At 47.4% G+C, this 19,667-nt stretch overlaps 5 protein-coding genes across 5 annotated transcripts; all 5 read right to left on the bottom strand.

Moving 5' to 3' along the window:
• Positions 1–1,294: 1,294 nt before the first annotated feature.
• On the bottom strand, positions 1,295–1,648 carry FOBCDRAFT_277094 (uncharacterized protein; the record flags this gene model as incomplete). The annotated part of the gene is made up of 1 exon (XM_054705964.2): positions 1,295–1,648. The coding sequence occupies one exon, from the start codon at positions 1,646–1,648 to the stop codon at positions 1,295–1,297; it is 354 nt and encodes a 117-aa protein (XP_054561939.2).
• Positions 1,649–2,034: 386 nt separating this feature from the next.
• FOBCDRAFT_277093 (uncharacterized protein) lies at positions 2,035–2,362 on the bottom strand (the record flags this gene model as incomplete). The annotated part of the gene is made up of 2 exons (XM_054705963.1): positions 2,035–2,082; positions 2,132–2,362. The coding sequence occupies 2 exons, from the start codon at positions 2,360–2,362 to the stop codon at positions 2,035–2,037; spliced, it is 279 nt and encodes a 92-aa protein (XP_054561938.1).
• Positions 2,363–8,023: 5,661 nt separating this feature from the next.
• FOBCDRAFT_277091 (uncharacterized protein) lies at positions 8,024–9,477 on the bottom strand (the record flags this gene model as incomplete). Its single annotated transcript, XM_054705962.1, has 4 exons — positions 8,024–8,605; positions 8,658–8,788; positions 8,847–9,134; positions 9,198–9,477. The coding sequence occupies 4 exons, from the start codon at positions 9,475–9,477 to the stop codon at positions 8,024–8,026; spliced, it is 1,281 nt and encodes a 426-aa protein (XP_054561937.1).
• Positions 9,478–14,783: 5,306 nt separating this feature from the next.
• FOBCDRAFT_262730 (uncharacterized protein) lies at positions 14,784–16,095 on the bottom strand (the record flags this gene model as incomplete). The annotated part of the gene is made up of 2 exons (XM_054705961.2): positions 15,738–16,095; positions 14,784–15,622 (listed from the first exon to the last, which is right to left on the bottom strand). Exons 1-2 carry the CDS (start codon positions 15,784–15,786, stop codon positions 14,784–14,786), a joined length of 888 nt encoding a protein of 295 aa, XP_054561936.1. The 5' UTR covers positions 15,787–16,095.
• Positions 16,096–18,746: 2,651 nt separating this feature from the next.
• On the bottom strand, positions 18,747–18,962 carry FOBCDRAFT_121868 (uncharacterized protein; the record flags this gene model as incomplete). The annotated part of the gene is made up of 1 exon (XM_059607750.1): positions 18,747–18,962. A coding segment is annotated over one exon (216 nt), but the record flags the coding sequence as incomplete, so codon positions are not given.
• Between the last annotated feature and the right edge of the window lie 705 nt (positions 18,963–19,667).

The raw sequence follows: 19,667 nt of genomic DNA, 5'->3' as shown, positions 1-19,667 counted from the left end.
TTTAGCCCCTTGATGTTGGGTGCTTTGGGCTGCTGAAAAAGGCATATGGCCGAGAAATAAAATATCGGATCAGAAGGTCTATAACCCCCGTTTCCAAGACCGAGTCCCTCCCGGCCTTTTATACCGCTTTTCAAGCCACTATGACCGAGAAGAATATTAAGGAGGTTTCAAGGGAGCTGGAATTTGTTCCTTTTGGCCCGGAAAGTGTTGGCTCGAAGCTTGCTGCGCAGCTACAGACTCCAACCCCTGTCGACGAGGTTGCTGACCCCTCCACCCCTTGGGTATCAAAGTCCCCAAAGACCCCAAAGACTCTACTTGAGGCTGGACCTCAGTCTGAATACCTTAAGAAAACGAACAAGAAGACATCATAGTAGCTCCCCAGAGTCAATTCTGGGATCTTTAGAGTCTCTTACAAAGGGAATAAGAGCAACAATGCACGAGAATGCCTTACTAAAGGCTAGGGTCGGAGATCTTGAACAGCCGAATGAGATACTTAGCGGGCGGCGTAGGGCAAAAAGACCCGCCTGTAGAATAGAGGGAAGGTGACTATAGAGGAAGGTAGGGATCTAATTGATCAGATGGATGCAGATACGCAGGTAGTGGCTGGATTACCGAGAAGTGGTGGTCAAGGAAGTTCGGCGCGACCGAGGGTTCAGCGCTGTGGGACATGCGGGAAGACTGGGCATAATGCAAGGACCTGTCAGGTGGGTGTTGACGCCTCTGGAGAAGAGTATCCCTTTAAGTGGCATAAGCCTCCGTCGCGGTCACCTGCAGGGTCCTAAATGAATAGAAATACAGCGATCTAGGGGTACTTCTTAATATTTTAGGACACCCCTCTGTAATCCTCTGATTATTAAATCTAATAGCTTGGATAGTTATAGAAAAGTTGCAAAAATATGGAAAAGTCCCAAGCCCTTAGGTGTGTGCCTTACTGAAGCTATCGTCAGTCTTTTGTACATGGGGTCAAGTGGAGAAGTATGCCTCGCGGAGGCTTATGCCACCTAAAGTGACAGTAGTTAATTTTAATTGATTTGGTAGGTTATAGTGATATTATTGCGATGTTTATCAAGAAGGTTGAGATTTTTGATCCACTCAATTGTCTGATCCACTCGCTTATCGTATACGTTACTTTTTTTTTATTTAGGAATTCAGGGCCCTTCGTGCTAGTTATTGACTTCCCCGTCGTTCCTTCTGTTCTCACAGGGAGAACAACAAAGAGTCCCCCACAAGTAGCATCCACGACTTCATCCAAAAAATAAAATAAAAATGATTATCACAACTAGTCTCATTATTCCTACTTCTGCTCTCCCGCTTTCTCCACACCCTTAGCCACGTTGTTGAGAAGACTCTCGACGCCCGTCACGATGCCGCCCACCGCGTTGCCGACTGGCTGCCTGATCTCGCCCGTTGTGCCTGTCAGTGTATTCCCCACGCCGCGTAGGGCTGCTCCTGTCACGTTGCCGAGCGTGCCCACGACCCCGCCGACCGTGTTGCCTAGCGTGCTCGTGACGAGCTGGACGGGGTCCTCGGTTTCGTTCTGGCCGGTGGCAGTGTTCTTTTGGTTGGATACCATAGTGTTTGGGTACAGGGAGTGCTTCGATTGCAGTACTGAGATAGATTGGTGGTTGTTGTGGTGTTGGAGAGTCATTTGGAAATCTGAGGTGCTCTTCTCATTTATTAAATCAATCTACAAAGACTTAAGGTTTACCACTAAGCTGATTGTTGATTTTCATTTGTTCAGCTGAATGCCAGTTGATCAAATAAGTTCATGTGGTCCTCAATTGAGTTTGTTAATCACATTATCTTCAACATCCACAGTCTTAAGTTAAGAGTCAGATCAAGTTATAAAACCCTTGTATGTATATTCAACTTCAATAGCCAAGGTCACCGAAGTAAACAACAACATCAGCACTGCCTATTGACATACGGACTAGCTAGCATAGGCTTTCTCCGTTAGATCTTCCACACGATATGTGTCCCAATATCCAACTATCCAACTAATCCTCCATGGACTAAGTCGCTGAGGCGTGTCATTTAGAGAAGCTTGACACAGTTGAGGAGAGCTACGTTGACGAGAGCGCCCTACTGAAGTCAGCATCCGTTTCGTCTTTGCTCTTCTTGGGATACTTACAACGGGGGCATCGGTCTCGCAGCAGTAGGCGTTGTTGCTGCAGTCGCTGCCGAGAACCTGGACAGCGCAGCTGAGGAGACCGTTGCAGCAAACCTGCTGGCTCTGAGCAGAGCAGGAAGGCTGGTTGTTGCCACCACCAGTGCGAGGCTCGATCTCGTAGTTGCCGGGAGCAGGAGCAGCGATGGCAGCAGAGGCCATGGCGAGGATGGAAGCGATTTTGGTGAACTGCATTTTGAATGGAACTGAGTTGGAAAAGTTGGTTTTTGGGATTGAGTGAAGTTTTGAAGTGTTTGAGGATACTGTTGGAGATTTTGATGAGTGTTGATGAGGAATTCGAGTTTGAGAAGGAGGATGATTGCCTCTTTATACTTGAGAGTTCTCACCAAATTTGTTAAGCTTCCCTGATCAAGGGCATGTCTCCCTGGCCGTATAGGATTACTTCAAGCCATAATACAACATGACGATATCCGGCATCACACAGCTGAGTCTCGACTTAGAGTACATTGCGGAACTCGGGGCGATCACTGCACCGGTCGGTTAGTGGGGCTCAACTGAGAGCTGCATTCTCCCTTGGTCTGTGATCATCATCCACTCGGTACCTGGCCGGGACGAGGAGTTACCCATGTTCCCTTGCTCAGATCATGTTTTTCCATCTCCAATGTCTTACAGGGATGTTGCATTGTTTCAATAAACTTTTGCGTAACAGTACAACTCTAACTGCCGATGCCACTAATATTTTAGTATTGTAGGGCGAAGTCCTCTCGTAAATTTTCACGGATAGCCCCGTTATCTTGATTAGCGCCCGTATTATGGGGATTCAGAGCATTCAGGTCCAATTTCAGGGCTTAAAGTACTAAGAATAGTATGAGCTTCAATTGAGCTTCAGTTGAGCTTCAATAAAGAGGTAAAACAAGATAATATCATACCGGGACAATCCCGGAACATTCGCTCCGTGACAAGACGTGGCACCGTCATGGATGCATCTCCCCTTGCGGTTCCGCGAATTCCGCGGTTAACTGCAGTGATGCACGAGGCCCAAAAGTATTACTCTGCATGAGAAATGACACTCTCAAAGCTGAAAGCCTGAAAATGCACAGCATAAACGTTGAGTTTAATGGATCGCTCGTGTATGACACAAGGATCTCGGGATAGCCACGTCGTCAACGACAACTGAATCACCCGCATCAAGCGCCCTCATTTGTCTCTCCTCCCGGTCCTGGCTGGAGCTTAGTTATGGGTCAAGTCAATGGGGCCGCAGCCATCATGGGGTTAACCCGCAGTAAACTTGGCATAATTACTCTTTTTCATGTACGACCCGCTAAAAATGTCCTAGACTGAGACAGCCACGACAACCACGCGTTCCTGGTTCAATTCTCTTAGCTGCCCGTTATTGGATTATGTAGTGATCGGCAAAGGGCTAGTCTAGCCTCAAAAGTTACCGCACAATGCCTTATTGCCGATAGCCCGGAGGGAGGCTGAGAGTGAGTTTTTATTGGATTCAATTGCCGTAGGTCTCAGCCCAGTGGCTTGACCCCGATGATCATTGCTTCTAATTGCAATTTTATGGGACGGAAATATTAAAGGGCAGAATTAGCTGATGATATTATGCGGAGAAAACGCACGGGCCAGAAAGAGGGCAAAGAACGTTACATCTGGCGTCTGACTTCAAGACCTACTGACGCTATTTTCTGCCTCTACTTTTTGAGTTGAATATCCCTCCTCAACTTAGTAAAGCGTCCTCGTAAATGATTACAGGGAGACCCAAACAGGCTTTGTCGGTCGAGAAAAGAAGTGGGTAGATGCATGTGCCGCAACGATTCCTCAATTTAATCCTCCCCCCCCCCCAAAAAAAAAAAAACACTAGGACATTTCTATCAAAACCTTAACTACTGGATGTGGCAATACTGACATGCGGCTGTACCCCTGCCATGGATAGCCAAAGTCCATTGAATGTCTCAGAGGCCCTTGATCACCGTGGGCTCGATTTACGAAAGGTTAATTGCTAAGGGAGGTAAAAACAAGAGTGATCTGCGTTTCACCTACTCTGATAAGAAGTTCCGTGTTTTCACGGAGGTTGATTACACTTCAAAAAGTCCAATCAGCCTCACGATGTGGCAATTAGGCTGGGACTCGGTCTGATAGTCTGCATTTCGATATCCCTACTACTCATCTAACCAACGGTCACAACAAGGGGATCCAATAGGGTAACAGCACCTGTTCAGCCACTTTTTTTTGACTATTGAATACCTCGAGGATCACTACCTAAACAATTATCGCGTGCATATTTTAGTAGATAGTCCAAGATCTACAATATGCAATATGGTTTTCATCGGCGTACAAAAACCGATGTCAAGAATCTTTTCCATAGTACAAGGTCGTAATGAACGAAATGATCGTCGATCGCCACAACCTTGTTGCATCGGGTTTGTGTAATGGAGTGACAAACCGCAAGACAAGCTATGGATCGGTATGATGAGACGGTGATGCAGCAGTAGTTCTTTCGGAGATGGAAGGCCTTATTTTCAAGCCTCAGATCAGATCACCGACTTCATCGACTTCAACAAGATGCAGAATCTTGTTTTTCCTCAGCCACATTCCAATTCGTCATGGTCTCGTGATGGTGTTGGGCTCTGAATATAAATCATGATTATGCATCGTGGTCTGATGCCTGTATTTCTATGCCAAAAGTATGTACTCTTTTCAGATCCAGCCTAGTCCTACATACCAAAATCAACTTCAGTAGAGTTGATTATTTGTTAGATACGCACGAATACGATAGGGTGAGTGTATTCAAGTGTGGACCAGAATGTGGTGATGTTATTGCTTGTCGACTTGATTCTTTGATCAGTCTGTCCGTGAGGGGTTTCACCGCTCTTTTAGATACTAATATTGCAATAAGGGAAGTGGAGCTCATTCCCAGCCGCCAATCTAACAGTAACGGGCCCCGTTACCGACTAGAATACTAGAGTAGTAGGAGAAGCCTCTTTCAAGTGAAAGTGGAATGCGGGCTAAGTATAGGGATTATTAGCCAATGATAATGCGAAATGTCCACTTTCAGTGAAAGTGGGAGGATCAATAGAGATGTAGAAGATTGGTGTAATTAGGGCTACTTTCTTAACACCTGCATGCCAAGTAAGATGACAAAGGAAGGATGTGCTCACCGCCGAACAGCTGTCCTGACATGCGGGTCTAGGGTAACCTGGTCTTGCGCTGTGACACTGGTACGAAAATTTAGAGCCTGGTGCTCTGATAATTTCCCTCTAAATATTACTAGGTTGACTAATTTAATAGGTACATAAATTCTTAGCCGTTATTTAATCCTCTTTTAAAATCATTATTAATAAGCCTATTTCTATATTACTCCCTTTAGTATAATATCAGTACTATTTATTTATTTATATAGTTATATATTAATGCTATCTATGCCTAGGTTAATGTTATTAATCCTATTCCCTTTCTACTAATTTTACTAACTCAAGTGAAAATTTGGGTAGATATAGATATTTATAATACCATCCGGGGCCACCTAATGGATAACCAAAATTTCGCTCCATCCATACAAAATCCAAATTCTCAATTACACCGTATTCGGCCAGGAATAAAGATAATTGCAAAGTAAGACCTGTACTATATTGCTTTTTTCGTAGAATTTTATGTCGGTTTAAATTATCCTCGTTCCGCCTCGTGGCCTGGTTCCATAGCCCTTTGAATTCTTTTGCATTTCACCTCATGTACCCTATGCGGCGCCATGTACTCAAGCCGAGTTTTCACCTAATTTACTCAACGGAACTCCCTCCGCAATGGTTCGTCGTAACTATACCGAAGATGACGTAGCTGAGGCTATATTAGATATCACTGATAGAGGCCTCTCAGAGAATGAGGCGTCTCAGAAACGTGGAGTGCCTCAGGCGACTCTTTCTGGACGACCTTCTGGTCAAGCGAGCAGGAATGAACATATCCGGGCCCACCAGCGTATTTCTGAGACCCAGGAGGAGTCCCTCATTCGTTGGGTGTTGCGACAAGAGTCCCTGGGCTATGCTCTCTCGCACAGCCAGATTCGTGCCTGTGTCGAGGCCATCCTTCAACAACAAGGCGATAACAAGCCTCTGGGTAAGCACTGGACCACCAGGTTCGTCAAGCGTCACCTAGAACTATCTACCAAGCTTGTAAAACGTCAGGAAGCCGCCAGATTTGACGGATTTACTCCGAAGGCGGTCAATTGGTACATCGATATCTGGGAGAACGAGTACGGCTGGATCAAGCCTGAGAACACAGATAACGTGGACAAGGGCGGTATAATGGCGGGTTTCGGTAAGTCTTCTACAAGTACTCTATGGGTTTTTATAGGGCATAGCTAATTGGTTGTCCATGAGCCCTGAACAGCCTCGTAATCGGGAGCTCTGACCCAAAGACGAAGGCGATGTTGAAAGGCGTTCAGTCGCGCACGTGGACCTCGGTTATTGAGGCTGTTACTGTAACTGGCCGCTCTTTAAAACCGGGAATTGTCTTGAAAGGAAAAGAGCTTTAGAAGTAGTGGTTTCTGAATGAATTCGAATTGATAGCGGACTGGCACTACATCACATCCCTGAACGACTGGACCGACAACCATATAGCTCTCGAGTGGTTGAAGGACGTTTATCTTCTTCAAACGGAGCCTCGTGATGCACCGGATGCGAGACTCATTATCCTTGACGGTCGCGGGAGCCATGCACAGGTGAGTCTTTCGGTATTTTCGCCGCTGAGTCACCCGCTATAGGGTCGTTAACGAGCAGTCAGGACGAGTGGATAGTGACGTGCTTTCTGAACAACGTCTACTGCTGTTACCTACCAGCGCATTGTTCCCATGGTTTGCAGCCGTTCGATAATGGGATTTTTAATGCCATCAGAGGTGCATATTGGAAAGAACTCTAAAAGCTGGCTAGTTTGACCGATTCTGCGCCGGTTGACAAAGTCAACTTTATTCGGGCATACGCGAAAGCGAGGGAAGCGGGCATGAGGGAGGAGATTATCTTATCCGGGTGGAGGTTTGCTGGAAATTGGCCGATAAATCGTTACAAAGCCCTAACACATCTGGAAATTCAGCCGGACAAAGAAAAACTGCTGGAAGAGTTCAAGACGCCGAGCCCTCCTCCACTGCACTCAGATGATACGCCGAAAACGAGTCTGCAAGTGAGGGAAATGGCCAAACACCGAAGTCACCTGACCAGGCAGAAGTGCAGTAAGATCGCAAAGGGGCTGGAAGCTTTAGAGATGAAGGTGGGCCGTTCAGAAGGCGCGGATTACTGGCCTCGAGGAGCAGATGGCCCAGCTGCAGCGAGGGGGAAAAGAAAGGCGGTACCAATCCCAAATAGACGATTCATAGCTCTGGCGGCGAATCTAGTGGCTGGAGAAGCTTCCTGACTCAAAAGAGGTAGTAATAGAGATGGTTGTGGATGAGGAGGTCGAGTCGGTAATTGAAGTGGGCGTCAGGTCAGAGGATGAAAGTGATGACTTTATGGTCGTAGCAAAGCGCTGCCAGTGCACACGGAGCGATCGGGAGGTCAAAAAACCACGCAGACAGTAAAACTTGAGCAATTTTTTAGAAACTTTCTCCAAAGCCTCATGTATTAATTGAGAATCGGGCCTGTTTTTGTGGACATGAAAATTTGGATTTTGAATGAGAGGAGCGAAATTTTGGTTATACATTAGGTGGAGTTATGCGTTAGGTGGTCCTGGATGGTATCGAGAAGGCAACTAGGTCGAGCTGGTGATATTGAAGGTGTGAGTTTCCCACAAGCTACGTAGGGAGCCAAACAACTAGCCTACGCAATCTCAAATTTCACTTTCGAAGGCACAATGGGCCTGCTCACCTGAACAGATCCAGTGTAGTTATGGGGTCCCTTACTTGAATAATCATTCAATACCAGTGCCGCATATCAGACAGTAGACCTTCTCCGTCCAGGACTTCTCGCCACCCGTTACATTTTCGCGTAAGTCACGAATCTCCCACGCTGTAGGCCCTTCTTGCATCTTGAGGTTAGCCTCAAAGAGTCCTGCGTACGGCTTATAATCCCCAGTCTTCTTCTTGCGGCCCTGCTTGGCTGATCTCTTGGCTGGTGCGGCAGTGATAGATCTCGATGGCGTTGGTCTAGGCGTTGAGCTTTTGGTCTCTAGAGGTGTTTCTCGAACAACCTCCTTTACGTGTACATTATCTTCAGTCTCTCCAGAGCGGACATCGATCGTGGGCTGGGTCTCTTTCTCCTCGGCATCAGTTGGTGATAGAGGACGGGTAGCTTCTTTGGCCTTTTCCTCATTCAAAATCGCAGCCTCGGTTCGATGAGGCTTGTCGGTGCCTAGTCGTTCATAAACTTGCATGAGAACATCATGAGTCAAACATTCGTGATGCATCCATTGCCCACACTCCGAGCTCGTGCATCCTATGAGCGTCTTATCGGGGTTCGCGGGGGTTTCACATTTGCATATGATGCTAACGGACTGTACATATATTAGTGAACTCGAAGGTAAGGGGAGCTATCGCGCAACATACCGAAAGTTGTGGTTTGCGGCAGTCGTATGCTTGACGCCAATAAAGCGCGTCTTGGATTTCTTCGTCATCTGACTCAATCCATTGGTTGACGATTGCGGGTGCTGTTACACTGACGACGTTGATGATATCCACTGAAGTAATCGGTTAGTTGCGTTGCAGGACGATATTGCTAAGCATTCTAGAACGTACTGTGGTTGGAGGCGATCAGTTCGTTAGTACCATGATACGGTTGGCGGCCTTGAACTGTCTTCTTGCGGTCGATGGTACCAGGAGGCAGTTCGTCGGGCCAGTACATCCAGTAAACGCGTGCATAAACATGGTGCTCATCGGATGCGCGAATCTCGAGGATGCGCGCAACCCACTTATCATTAGACCTTTTGTAACCACCTTTGACATCATTTGTGGCCTTTTGGTGCTCGACGGTTGACTCGTTGGCGACGTAGACGAAGCCCTCGCTGTAGTACTTGATGCTGTTAACTGCCAAGAATTAGCCATAAGCCCTCACAGTTTGGAAGACGTCGGGATTCATCGGATACTTACGGACGAAGCTGTTGTAGCGCGTCATATCTTGCCATCGCTTTCCAGGTTCGACTGTATAATACAGGTCCATAGTGTCGTGGGTTTTGAAGCTGCCTGTGGGAGAGAAGGGAGAGATTTGAATCTGAACTCGTTTATCGTCATCTTGACAGTCGCGCTTCCGCTTCTTGTTCTTATGACGTTCCTGATCTGCGCGCGATGGGTCAGGCGCGTAAGAAATCGTAAAAGGACACTCTGCGCGATTCTCCTCCCCGACGGAGCGCGATCGCTTTCGATTGCTCATTGTGGCGTTTTGATGCGGTTGGGTATGTCCGTGTCGGGAGTGGAGAGAAGGGGGGGTTTCCAGAGGCAAACAACGAGTCGCGCGATGAAAGGGCGAAGAAAAAGAATGAGAGATAATGGAAGGATGAAGAGATGATTGTTTGTGTTTAGTATAGTAAATTTGCGATGTCGCGTTATGGCTGAGCCTAACCCCGGTTGTCTTTGAGTAACAAACCATGGGCCCTGCGATGTTCGTGTGCGCGCTTATCCTTATGTCATCAAATAACGATCTACCATTGGTCGAGCACAGCCCTGAAGTGGGGTTTGTTCATGTTAGATTGGCGGCTGGGAATTGTTAGATACGCGAGTAGGGTTGATATCCAATTAAAATAGGGTTAATTTTCACACTTGAGGATCAATCTAGTCCCCAGGAGCTTCTGTCTCTGTTCTGTCCTTTTAGGTGTTTTCCCCGCTACCCGGTATTGATATATCCGGGGACCCACAAAATCCATGTTTCTTTTATCGAGGCGCTAGGTATTATTCGCAAGCGATTTGAGTCAAATCCTCCACCAAAATGGGGTTGCGGGGTCAACAAATTGCGCCCTTATCGCTTTGGTCGAAGCCGAGTCGCTGATTGGTGCCTGGGGTTAGCTAGCGCCGACTTGGGGTGTGGTTATGTCAGATATTACGTGTATTCGGTCCATTGACCCAGATTGGTATAACGTATTTGATAAGCGAACCGGCCAGTATACTGTGCAGCTAAAAATAGCTTACCCTATAGCATTTTGATACTTAAATAAATAAATTAAAAATTAAATAAAATTATTTCTTATAATAGTATAGCTTATTATATAATACGGTATTTTTAAAAGATTTTTAATTCTTTTATTTTATATAGAAAACCTTAAAATACAGTGTATTTCACAGTGTAAATAGACTTTAAAGTTTATAGCTATATAGAGTTTTTTTTAAAACTCTAAGAAAATTAGGACTTATTTATCTCCTAAGAGCCCAACTGGCTGCAATTAGGTCACGACGAGGGGTCGTAACCAATTAAAATGCACAGAACAAGAGGTACTTTTACAGCCACCTAAATTATGCGGTGGTATAAGTACCAGCAGGTCTCATTATTACAAATCGGTACATCACATATCTTGCACCCATACCTCGTCTGCCGACTGCGATGCCTTCCTCTTACGTTGCCGCTGATTTCAGTAAAAGCACGCCTTTGTAAGCCTTTTGACCTTATCTGCCCTTGCCGAAAGCCCTGACAAGCTAGGCATCTTGAACAACGACCACGATAGACATGGTTGATATCCCTATCTATGTGTCTTTGCCGTGTTTCTTGATCACCGATGTCCTCCTCAGCCCCTGACCGATATATCTTTCTTGCTTGACTTTCTTGATGATATGTGTTAAATAAGGTGTTTGAAATGCACTTCCGCCAATCCTCCTGTGACGTATATCTCTCCCAATTTAGCTGGGGACTATGTAGTTGAAGGATATAGCTGTTAGTAAGTGCAACATCAAGGAGGAAGGTCCATATAAGTGCCTGCCAAGCCCCCCGGCGTAGGGGGTGATCGTAGCTTGTGTATCTTGTGTATGACCTCAATTGATCGCCTCGGTCAACGTGATTCATTTCATCATTATAAGCAGCAGCTGCTGTCGGGATTGGAACGACTTTAGTAGTCTCCTCACTAAATTCAAGCTGTATTGGCCGGGCTCGTAGGTGGTCTGTAGACGGCCTCTTCCTCTTCTTATCGGTACGTTCATCGCCTCGGAAGACGGTTGTGATGAAGAGCACAAGGCTGTTATCCTTCCAAGCTAGTTGATTGACCTATAAAGGAGGGGAAAGGACAAAGTAAGGGAAATATATAGAAAAGTGTTATGGCTTCTCACCTTGTTATCCCTCGTCGGGATAGCCCTGACTTCATTGAAGGCATAGTCACAACGCCCTAGTTTATCGAGAGCCTTATCCCTCTTTAGGTCCTTGTGTATGCCACAGTTAGGGCGGGCTGTGCCTGTAGCCCCGTATCCGTGATCACGAAGCTTGCGGAAAAGAGGTGGTGTTGAGAAGAGGTTATCCACAAAGACGTGATATGTCTGCTTTGGCAGCATATCACATAGGGAAATAACGACCCCCTGCGTATTGCCTAGTCGTATAAGAGCAGCTGCCTCCTTGCCAGCTGCCTCTCTCTTGTGTGCTAGGGCGACCTCTCTTTCGCCTTGGCCCCCGGTCTAAGGCATCGTAATTTGAGCCTTTAAAGTGCCAAAGCCACCGAATAAAGAAGCCTGCTTGGGCGATGACCCAGATCTTGAAGCCTAGTGGAGTTGGCTTCCCTTTGACAACAGTTGTCGCTGTTGATCTGCCTGTATAGCGGACCATACACTCATCTACAGCGAGATGAGAGCCTGGTTGGAAGAGTGCAGCTGACACTCTCTGTATGTGGTCAGACCACTCTTCAGCAGCTTGGAATACCTTCGGAAGGGGGGCGTTTTTATCGATCTTGGTGTGATCAAAGGGACGAAGATAGCGGTGGATCAGCTGAAACCTCCAATAAGGCATGAACTTAATAACTGAGTGCAGGGGGGATTGATCTCCTAGCCGGGGAGCCTTCCAACGGCTTCGTAGCTTCCTTTCCATATGAATTCCTATATAAATCAGCATGCCAAGCCATACATAGATCTGTGCAGTAGAGATCCCTTCCCAAGCTAGGAGCGTTGAGTGTTTGTGAAGTGGGTTATTCCAGCTGTCAACCACGCCATTTTCAAGCAGGTAATAAATCCAACTATTAGTATATTCAATCCACCTCCAAAGCAGCGATTTAGGCACAAAAAGCTGGAAAAGATCAAGTGGTGTATTGGGCAAATAACTAATATGATAATCGCGAGGTTGTATGATGAAAGGGCTGAAATTGAAGCCGCGGGTCTCATCGGCCGGATAATCATTAGCCCCGGCAGGCTCCTTTAGGCCCGTGCGGGGGCCCTTATGTTGCTTACAGAAGCTCTTGTCATCATAGGAATCGATCTCCTGTCTTTGACTAGGGTCTGAAGAGGTATTCATTGATTGAATCGCCATGAATTATATAGGAATTTGGCTATGAAAGGATGGAAGCTGAAGCTTTTGGTACCCCGCTCGTACTGCTGTAATGACAGGGATAGGGTGGGGCGGGGTACGGATTGCAGCCTGTTGGGCTCTTAGGAGATAAGCTATTAAGATTTTAGCCATTTTAGGCTTAATTTGAATTTTTAAGAATTATTCAAAAAATAGCTTTAAAGGTGAAAAATATACTGGCCGGTTCGGTTGTCTGGCCGGTTCGCTTATCAAATACGTTATTCATGTTGTGTTGTGTTAAATTCTACCTCTTAGAGGTTTTACCATTTCGGTTGTAATCTTGAAGTATCCCTGCTTGCACGTGAGACCCCAGCGCCTGTTCAAAATTATGCAGCATACAGTGGCTCATGAGTAGGAACGTAAAGCATAATAACTGTTGCACATTACGTGTATTCGGTCCTTTGAAGCAGATTTGTGTATTCATCTTGTGATGTGTTAAAATCTGTCCCTGACTGTTTCCAGACGCAATCTTGAAATCCCTGACCTGCACGTGACATCCCAGCTATGCCTTCCATTCAACAGTAACATCTACTATTTTATTATATCTAGTCGCAGAGAATAACCATATGAGTATACTATTATTAATAGTTATTATTTTACGTTTTTAGCTATTTTATTTAAGCTTTAAAGTGTTATGGGTAGGCTATTTTTAGCTGCACAGTATGCTGATCCACTCGCTTATCATGTACGTTATTGCCGTTTTCGGTTTTGATCCAAGCCCTGTCGAAGGCTTAAATACAGCTTGCTTGACCCAACAGCTGTGACGGTTGGGTCCAACTGTGTTAAACTAAGCCGTGCTAGGTTTATTGTTGGCAGATTGCGTAGGGCGTGATGCTGAGCGTTGTCGAAGTGTCACGTCTCTTAATGGTAGATTCAATGCGTGTTAGGCTTGATCAATGTAAAGAAGTTTTATTGATAGCTGGTGAGCTAGAATCTATGAAAGTGTAAATGAGTGTATTCTATATACTTGTGGTGACTCGTAGTAGTGAGTCGTGAGTCTTATCGTAAGTCCTGTCGAGTGGCTCACGATGGAAATGAGGAGAATGCGTGAGTCCTTAGTTGATTGGGGGAAATTTGTGGGTCCACGTAACGTAACCGCGAGGATCGTAACACAGTCCTCTCGATGGGGTAAGCAAAGCAGACTTCGACACATGCGCCTCCGTACACAGAATTTAATAGCGGGCAGCTGACCACGTAGCTAATGCACAGGGCCATCGGGCGTGCAATGGCACTTGTCAAAAACTAACAAATACAGGCGGACAATTCGAAAACAGGGGCTTGAATGGGCAATCATTGGCTGGCAAGTTCCAGGCTGGCGATCAATTCAATTCAATCACACATCTGGTGGACAACGGATGCACCAGTGGACCGTGCGAGCGTGCACGTCCCATAAAACACACCGTGCCACCCCTGCTTCAACCCAATCAACACCCCAGATTAAGTTGATCGCCACCCTGGTCAATGGCTCAAGTCGTTGTTGGGCAAACCGGCCCGCTCCGCGGAGATCGGTGAGTCCTGCAGGACTTGGTGATCTGTATTACCGATTTGCCCTCAAAGAAGAAACGTCCTGCTGAATTACAGTTGTTGGCCGTAACCGAGCTTTCTCTCTCGCCTTATGATAAATACCGACCAGTCGCTTTAAGTATGGCGACAGATAAGGTGGATGAAACCGGCAAGATACGGCAGTTTTTTAACTTAGATTTCTCAAAGGTTATTAAACTATTGCTGCCTGGAACTTAAAACTGCGGCAACGCTAACGCAGCTATGCACTTTGCCAGCCATATTGCGCATTGCCTCTGTCGAGCTGAGGTGGCTAACTGCAAGTTTGCAGGGGCATCCCAACAATTGCCATACGTTCGAAGGAGGCCCGAGCGTTGATCGTTGACCAAATGACCTTCTTTATGTTTCAAGCGACATAATCTGACGTGGCATAGGGTCCGGGGAAGGGAGGTGATTCCGTCGTTACAGCCTGATGGATCTTGGCATTGTTAATCAGACCATTGTTACGTGGGACTCTGATCGCAACAGCGCGTCCGCGATTACTTTTTATATATTTATTTATTGTATTTAATTTCTAGTAAATTTTAATTATTATTTTCTAGTCAACCTTTAAATTTAATAAAGATATTTACAATCTTGCTAACCCTGGCCCTACTTAATTGATGACCTTAAGACCGGGGTTGCAACGACGAGATACGTACTACCATTAGAAACTAGTCCCATCCAGTAAAACAGTCAAAATCCTCGTCGAGGGTTTGGCTCAATGGTATCTCATTACAGGACGGCGCAAACGATGAGGCCTGTTCCAAGACCATCGATTGCGGTAAATCATTGTTATGGAGGGCATTGGGGTTTGTCGTCGAGCTCGGTCCGAAAAGGAAGCCCTCGAGGTCGAATTCAGTGTTGAAGGCGGCCATTGGCGGCGCTGTCCGGAGGTCGTTACTGAACTCCAGGCCGCCCAAGGTGTGCGTTTCCAGCTTGGGCAGCCCGTGCTGCACATCTCGGAGTCCCATGGCAGCTGACATGCCACCAGAATCATGGTCCAAGCTGTGGATGGGCGAACCGGCCAGACTCGAGTGTCGGCTATGGGTGCGGCTAGGATACATGCCTCGTACGACGGAGGAGTTCGCAGCAGCCATCATCTGCATCGTGCTGCTGTCAACATGGGTGATAGTGTTTGCCCGCGGCCTCATAGAAGTGGCCGGTACATTGGATGCGGTTGGGTTGGGTCGTGCGACGCTATTCTTGCGAGCTCGGCTCTGGCCGGATGCGACGTCGCTGGCAGAACCGCGACGATTTCGGGGACGTGACGAGGGGATCGAGGTCTGGTGCAGCTTCTGCCGGTGGCGCAGTAGCAGATCGCTGCGGGCGAAGCATCGTGAGCATTCGGGACACTCAAAGGGTTTCTCCTTGGTGTGGGAGCGCTCGTGTCGCTTGAGATGTTCCAATCGGGCGAACGAGCGCTGGCAAGTGCTGCAAACGTGCGGGCGAGGCTTGTCCGTCTTGGGAGGAATATTCGCTGGCGCCTTGGTGTTCGGAGTGATTGTGGGCGCTGGAATGGTCAGTATGCAGGGTCGGAGGGCGGGGTCGGGCTGAAAAAAAGAAAAGAAAACAAAAGAAAGAAAAAAAACTTGAGTGGCAGTGCTGGCGACGGCGGGATTGCTAACCAGAGGGCGGGCTACCGACGGCTTTGTTGGACGAAGGTGAATTGCACATGACGGTTGAAGAGCGTGAGACCCTGACGCCAGAGTGATTAATCACACTGCCAAGGTGTTCCAAACTCGCACGGGTACGCCTGGGCGTCAGGAGGGTTTCAGAGGCGGTGTTATCGTAGGTCGGCGATGAGCGAGGTTGTTAGGCAGTTGCAATATGAGATGGAGACAGAGACCTAGAAAGAGACAGGTTCCAGCGAGAACGTTTGTTAATTGCTGGTAGAACCGTCAGAATGCGTCATCCCTGAGATTCGCGGCCGCGATAGGACTGGCTATGAAATTTCCAGCAGCACAGCGGCAAGGTCGTTCGCCTTGGCCAATGTTCAGATAAGAATATCATGACTGCGTTACACCTGCGCGAGCTTAGAATGGAGCTCTCACGGAACTTCCCGCTACTTCCACGTTCAATGCGGCTTCCAATGGTAGAAATAATCCCGGAGAAAAACATGAACTAATGTGTTTGATAAGCGAGCGACGCACTGGACAGTACAGCTAAAAATAGCTTACGCCACAGCAATTCAAACCTCAAATAAAATAGCTAAAAATATAGAAAAAGTATTTTTAGTAATAGGATAGTAATAGCTATATTATATAATTTTCCTAGATGTTTTTTAAATTAAATACTTTATAAGGAAAAGCTTAATTATAGAGTTTTTTTTACAGTGTAAATAGATTTTTCAGTTTATAGCTATCCCTTCAATTGCCGAGGAGCTCCGGTCGGGTCACAGCAGGGGTGGGCAGCCAATAAAAATGCATCGAATTTGAGGTACCTACCCCTCACCTATTTTAGCCTATGGTAGAAGTACCAGCAACCTCTAGAGTTACAAATCGCTACATCACACTGCTCACATCCCCAAACTGTTTGGCGCCTCCTTTTATTACGACTGACCGGCGCCAAGGGTCTCCTTGAACTTCTTGACCTTGGCTGCCCTACTTGAAGTCCCTGACAAGCGTGGCAATTCGACTTTTTCCCTCTTCGGATATGCTTATGTTGTGCACTAGGTGTAAATTCCTCCCCAGCTCGAAAAAGCTGCCTCGATTAACTTTGCGGATGGAAGGCTTTAAAGACCTCGTTGTAGAGATACACCGGCTCTTTGAAGGAAAGCGAGATACAATCAAGGCAGAGCTCTGTAACGCGTTGACAGCGGTGCACATTAGCTTCGATCTCTGGACGTCACCAAATCGCTTTGCAATTATGGCTGTATTTGCGCACTTTATCGATCAACTGGGGCATCAGCAGTCCCGTCTTCTGGCTTTGCGCCGTCAATCTGGTGCTCATAGTGGCGAGAACCTTGCCGGTTCTCTGGTCGACATCGTCCACGAATGGGAGATTGAGGGGCGAGTTGGCTGTGCCATCTCTGATAACATGGCGGCAAACGATACTTGTCTGTACCACATGTACAAGAAACTCGATCCATCGATGCGGCCTGTTGATAGAAAGGCCCGCCGGATGCGATATTATGGGCACACGCTCAATCTCGTCGCGCGAGCCTTTCTCTTTGGCAAAGACGCCGACTCGTTTGAGCTGGAGTCTGACATTAACAGCATGCGCGACCTTATTGAGCAGGACCTGGATCATTGGCGCACGAAGGGTCCCATTGGTAAGCTCCGCAATATTGTCAAATTTATCCGTTCGCCGCCGCAGCGCAGTGAACATTTCAAGCGAATAGCCCGGGAGCAGGATTACGAGGGATATCGGCTCTGCGAGGAATCCACGGCTGAGCTCGAGGTTGTCATGAACAACGAAACGCGGTGGAACTCAACGTACATGATGATTGAGAGGGCTTTGCGAATATGGGAGGTGTTGATAGGAATGGAATATCTGCTGGAGCACTTTAAGGACTGGAAAGTCTTCTATAGTGAAGTTGCGGCGGAGATAGTGGGTGAAACTCATCTGGATGCCGCGGAGCGGATTGCAACGGCGCCGACAAATTTCCGTGAGCGCAACAGCCGGCCAAGCCGCGTACGCCGCCTCCCTGCCCGCTTTGACGAGGATGAGGTTTACGCGCTACTGCAGCGGAGCCAACCCACGAGATTCATAGAATCTGCCTTACCGCTGCATTCTCGGGCTGAATATTCCACGACGGAGAAGCGATCAGCGTCCGAGACGTCGCAAAAGAGCACATTACCAGCAGACCATCGAGCCTATATCCGGGCATCGATTAATAACGGGTGGAAGAAGCTAAATGAGTATTATGACAAACTCGGAGAATCTCCCTTATTTGCGGCAGCGATTATTCTTCATCCGAGGTTCGGGATCAGCCGGTTAGAGGCCACTTGGGTTTCTGAGGAACAACTCGCCTGGGTTCGTGATGCCAAGGTTGGAATTAAGGATTACTTTACCCGTTGGTACGACGCGAACCAGGGACTGTGTGAAGAAACAATGAAGTACGACGCAGCTCTAAGGACGAGAGGGCCAAGAGGATGATCAGTACATGGATTAACAGCAAGACGAAGAAAGCGTTTGCGACGAGCGGCAGTGTCGGCGAGCTCGAAAGGTATCTCCGTCTCGAGCCACAGGATACGCAGGATGTTATCCAATAGTGGAGAGACCACGGGGCTTCATTTCCTTCACTGAGCAGCTTTGCTCTGGATGTCTTTGCTATTCCAGCGATGGCAAGCGATTGTGAGAGGCAATTTAGCCTAGCGAAGCTGATGTTGACGCCTCAGAGGCTTTCGATGTGCTCGGATACATTGGAACACGTTCAGTGCCTCAAGAACTGGGTCAGGCAGGGCGGAGTAAGGTTAGGTAGTTGGGTGGGTAGCTGAGTGTTGGTGTACACGAGGGGGATGACTTCGGGTAGGGGTCTCCACTCACGGAATTGAAAAGGGTATCAATCAAATCAAACAAATCAACTTTGAGCTCGAGGGCTGTCAATCAAATCAACTTCGGGGCCAAAGTTGATTTGATTGACATATGATGAGCGCTGCCGGGTAGTCGCGGCTGGTGGCTGGATCCCAGCCTCTCAGCTTATCTTCTATCGTCGTCCAGTCAACGTCAAGGCCATCGAATTGCTTTCTCATGTTACGTTCGCTACGTTTCTCTACGCTCACAGCAACGGTCGTCTCATCGGGCTCGTATCTCGGCTCAGGAAGTTTGTCCTTCACGGTTGCCGCTAGCTCGACGCTCAGAAACTTGTCCCAGTAGGCGCCAGGGGCAAGGGTGAGGTTCTCTTCTGTAATCTCGACGAGCTTGGACAATCTACCCTTCTTGAGCTGAAGCTTCCATTCGATGTCGTAGTGAACGCATGCTGGATTGTCCCCATCGGCTCGGAAGTTGGGATCCCAATTGATGAAACAAAAATTGGTTACCCCCAGAAGACTGTTGAGGCTTATACTTCAACACCAATCACCTAACTCAAGTAACGGCAGGCGTTTGTCTTGAAAGGGGCTGCCATTAGCGCAAGGAGTTTCACATGTTCGAAATTGTGGGGTTCTGCGATCAATGCAAACTCATCATCGAAAGAGAAGGGGCTATTATTAGCGTGGCGAGGATCGTAATCGGGCGTATACATGTCAGGCGAGAGGTGACGTCCAGGGGGCAAATGCTTCGCGACGGCTGACTGTCAGCGAAAGAACGAGGAAAGAAGTCAAGCCCGACAGAGGGGAATGTGGCGGGCGGGGCCATTGCCAACAAAGCGCAAAGGACAAGGGAGACGTTTCCTTCATGGCTGCCTAGAACACGTGACCATAGGCTCATCGGCAGGATGAAACGTTCGGATCTTGATTCAAGACAATAGCGATGCAGAATCTTGGGGAAAAAGAACAGAAGGACAAAGGTGTTGAGCTCCTTTTATTGTTGATATGGAAGCTGAAGATCCCTTGGGCGGGAGAGTTGCATACAGTATTGCGCTATGAACCCAAGGCGAACAAAATCGAAGATGA

Source organism: Fusarium oxysporum, chromosome VII (genome assembly GCF_013085055.1).
Source record: "Fusarium oxysporum Fo47 chromosome VII, complete sequence".
In the NCBI taxonomy this organism is placed as follows: Eukaryota; Fungi; Ascomycota; class Sordariomycetes; order Hypocreales; family Nectriaceae; genus Fusarium; species Fusarium oxysporum.
This window is presented reverse-complemented; position numbering and strand designations above follow the sequence as displayed.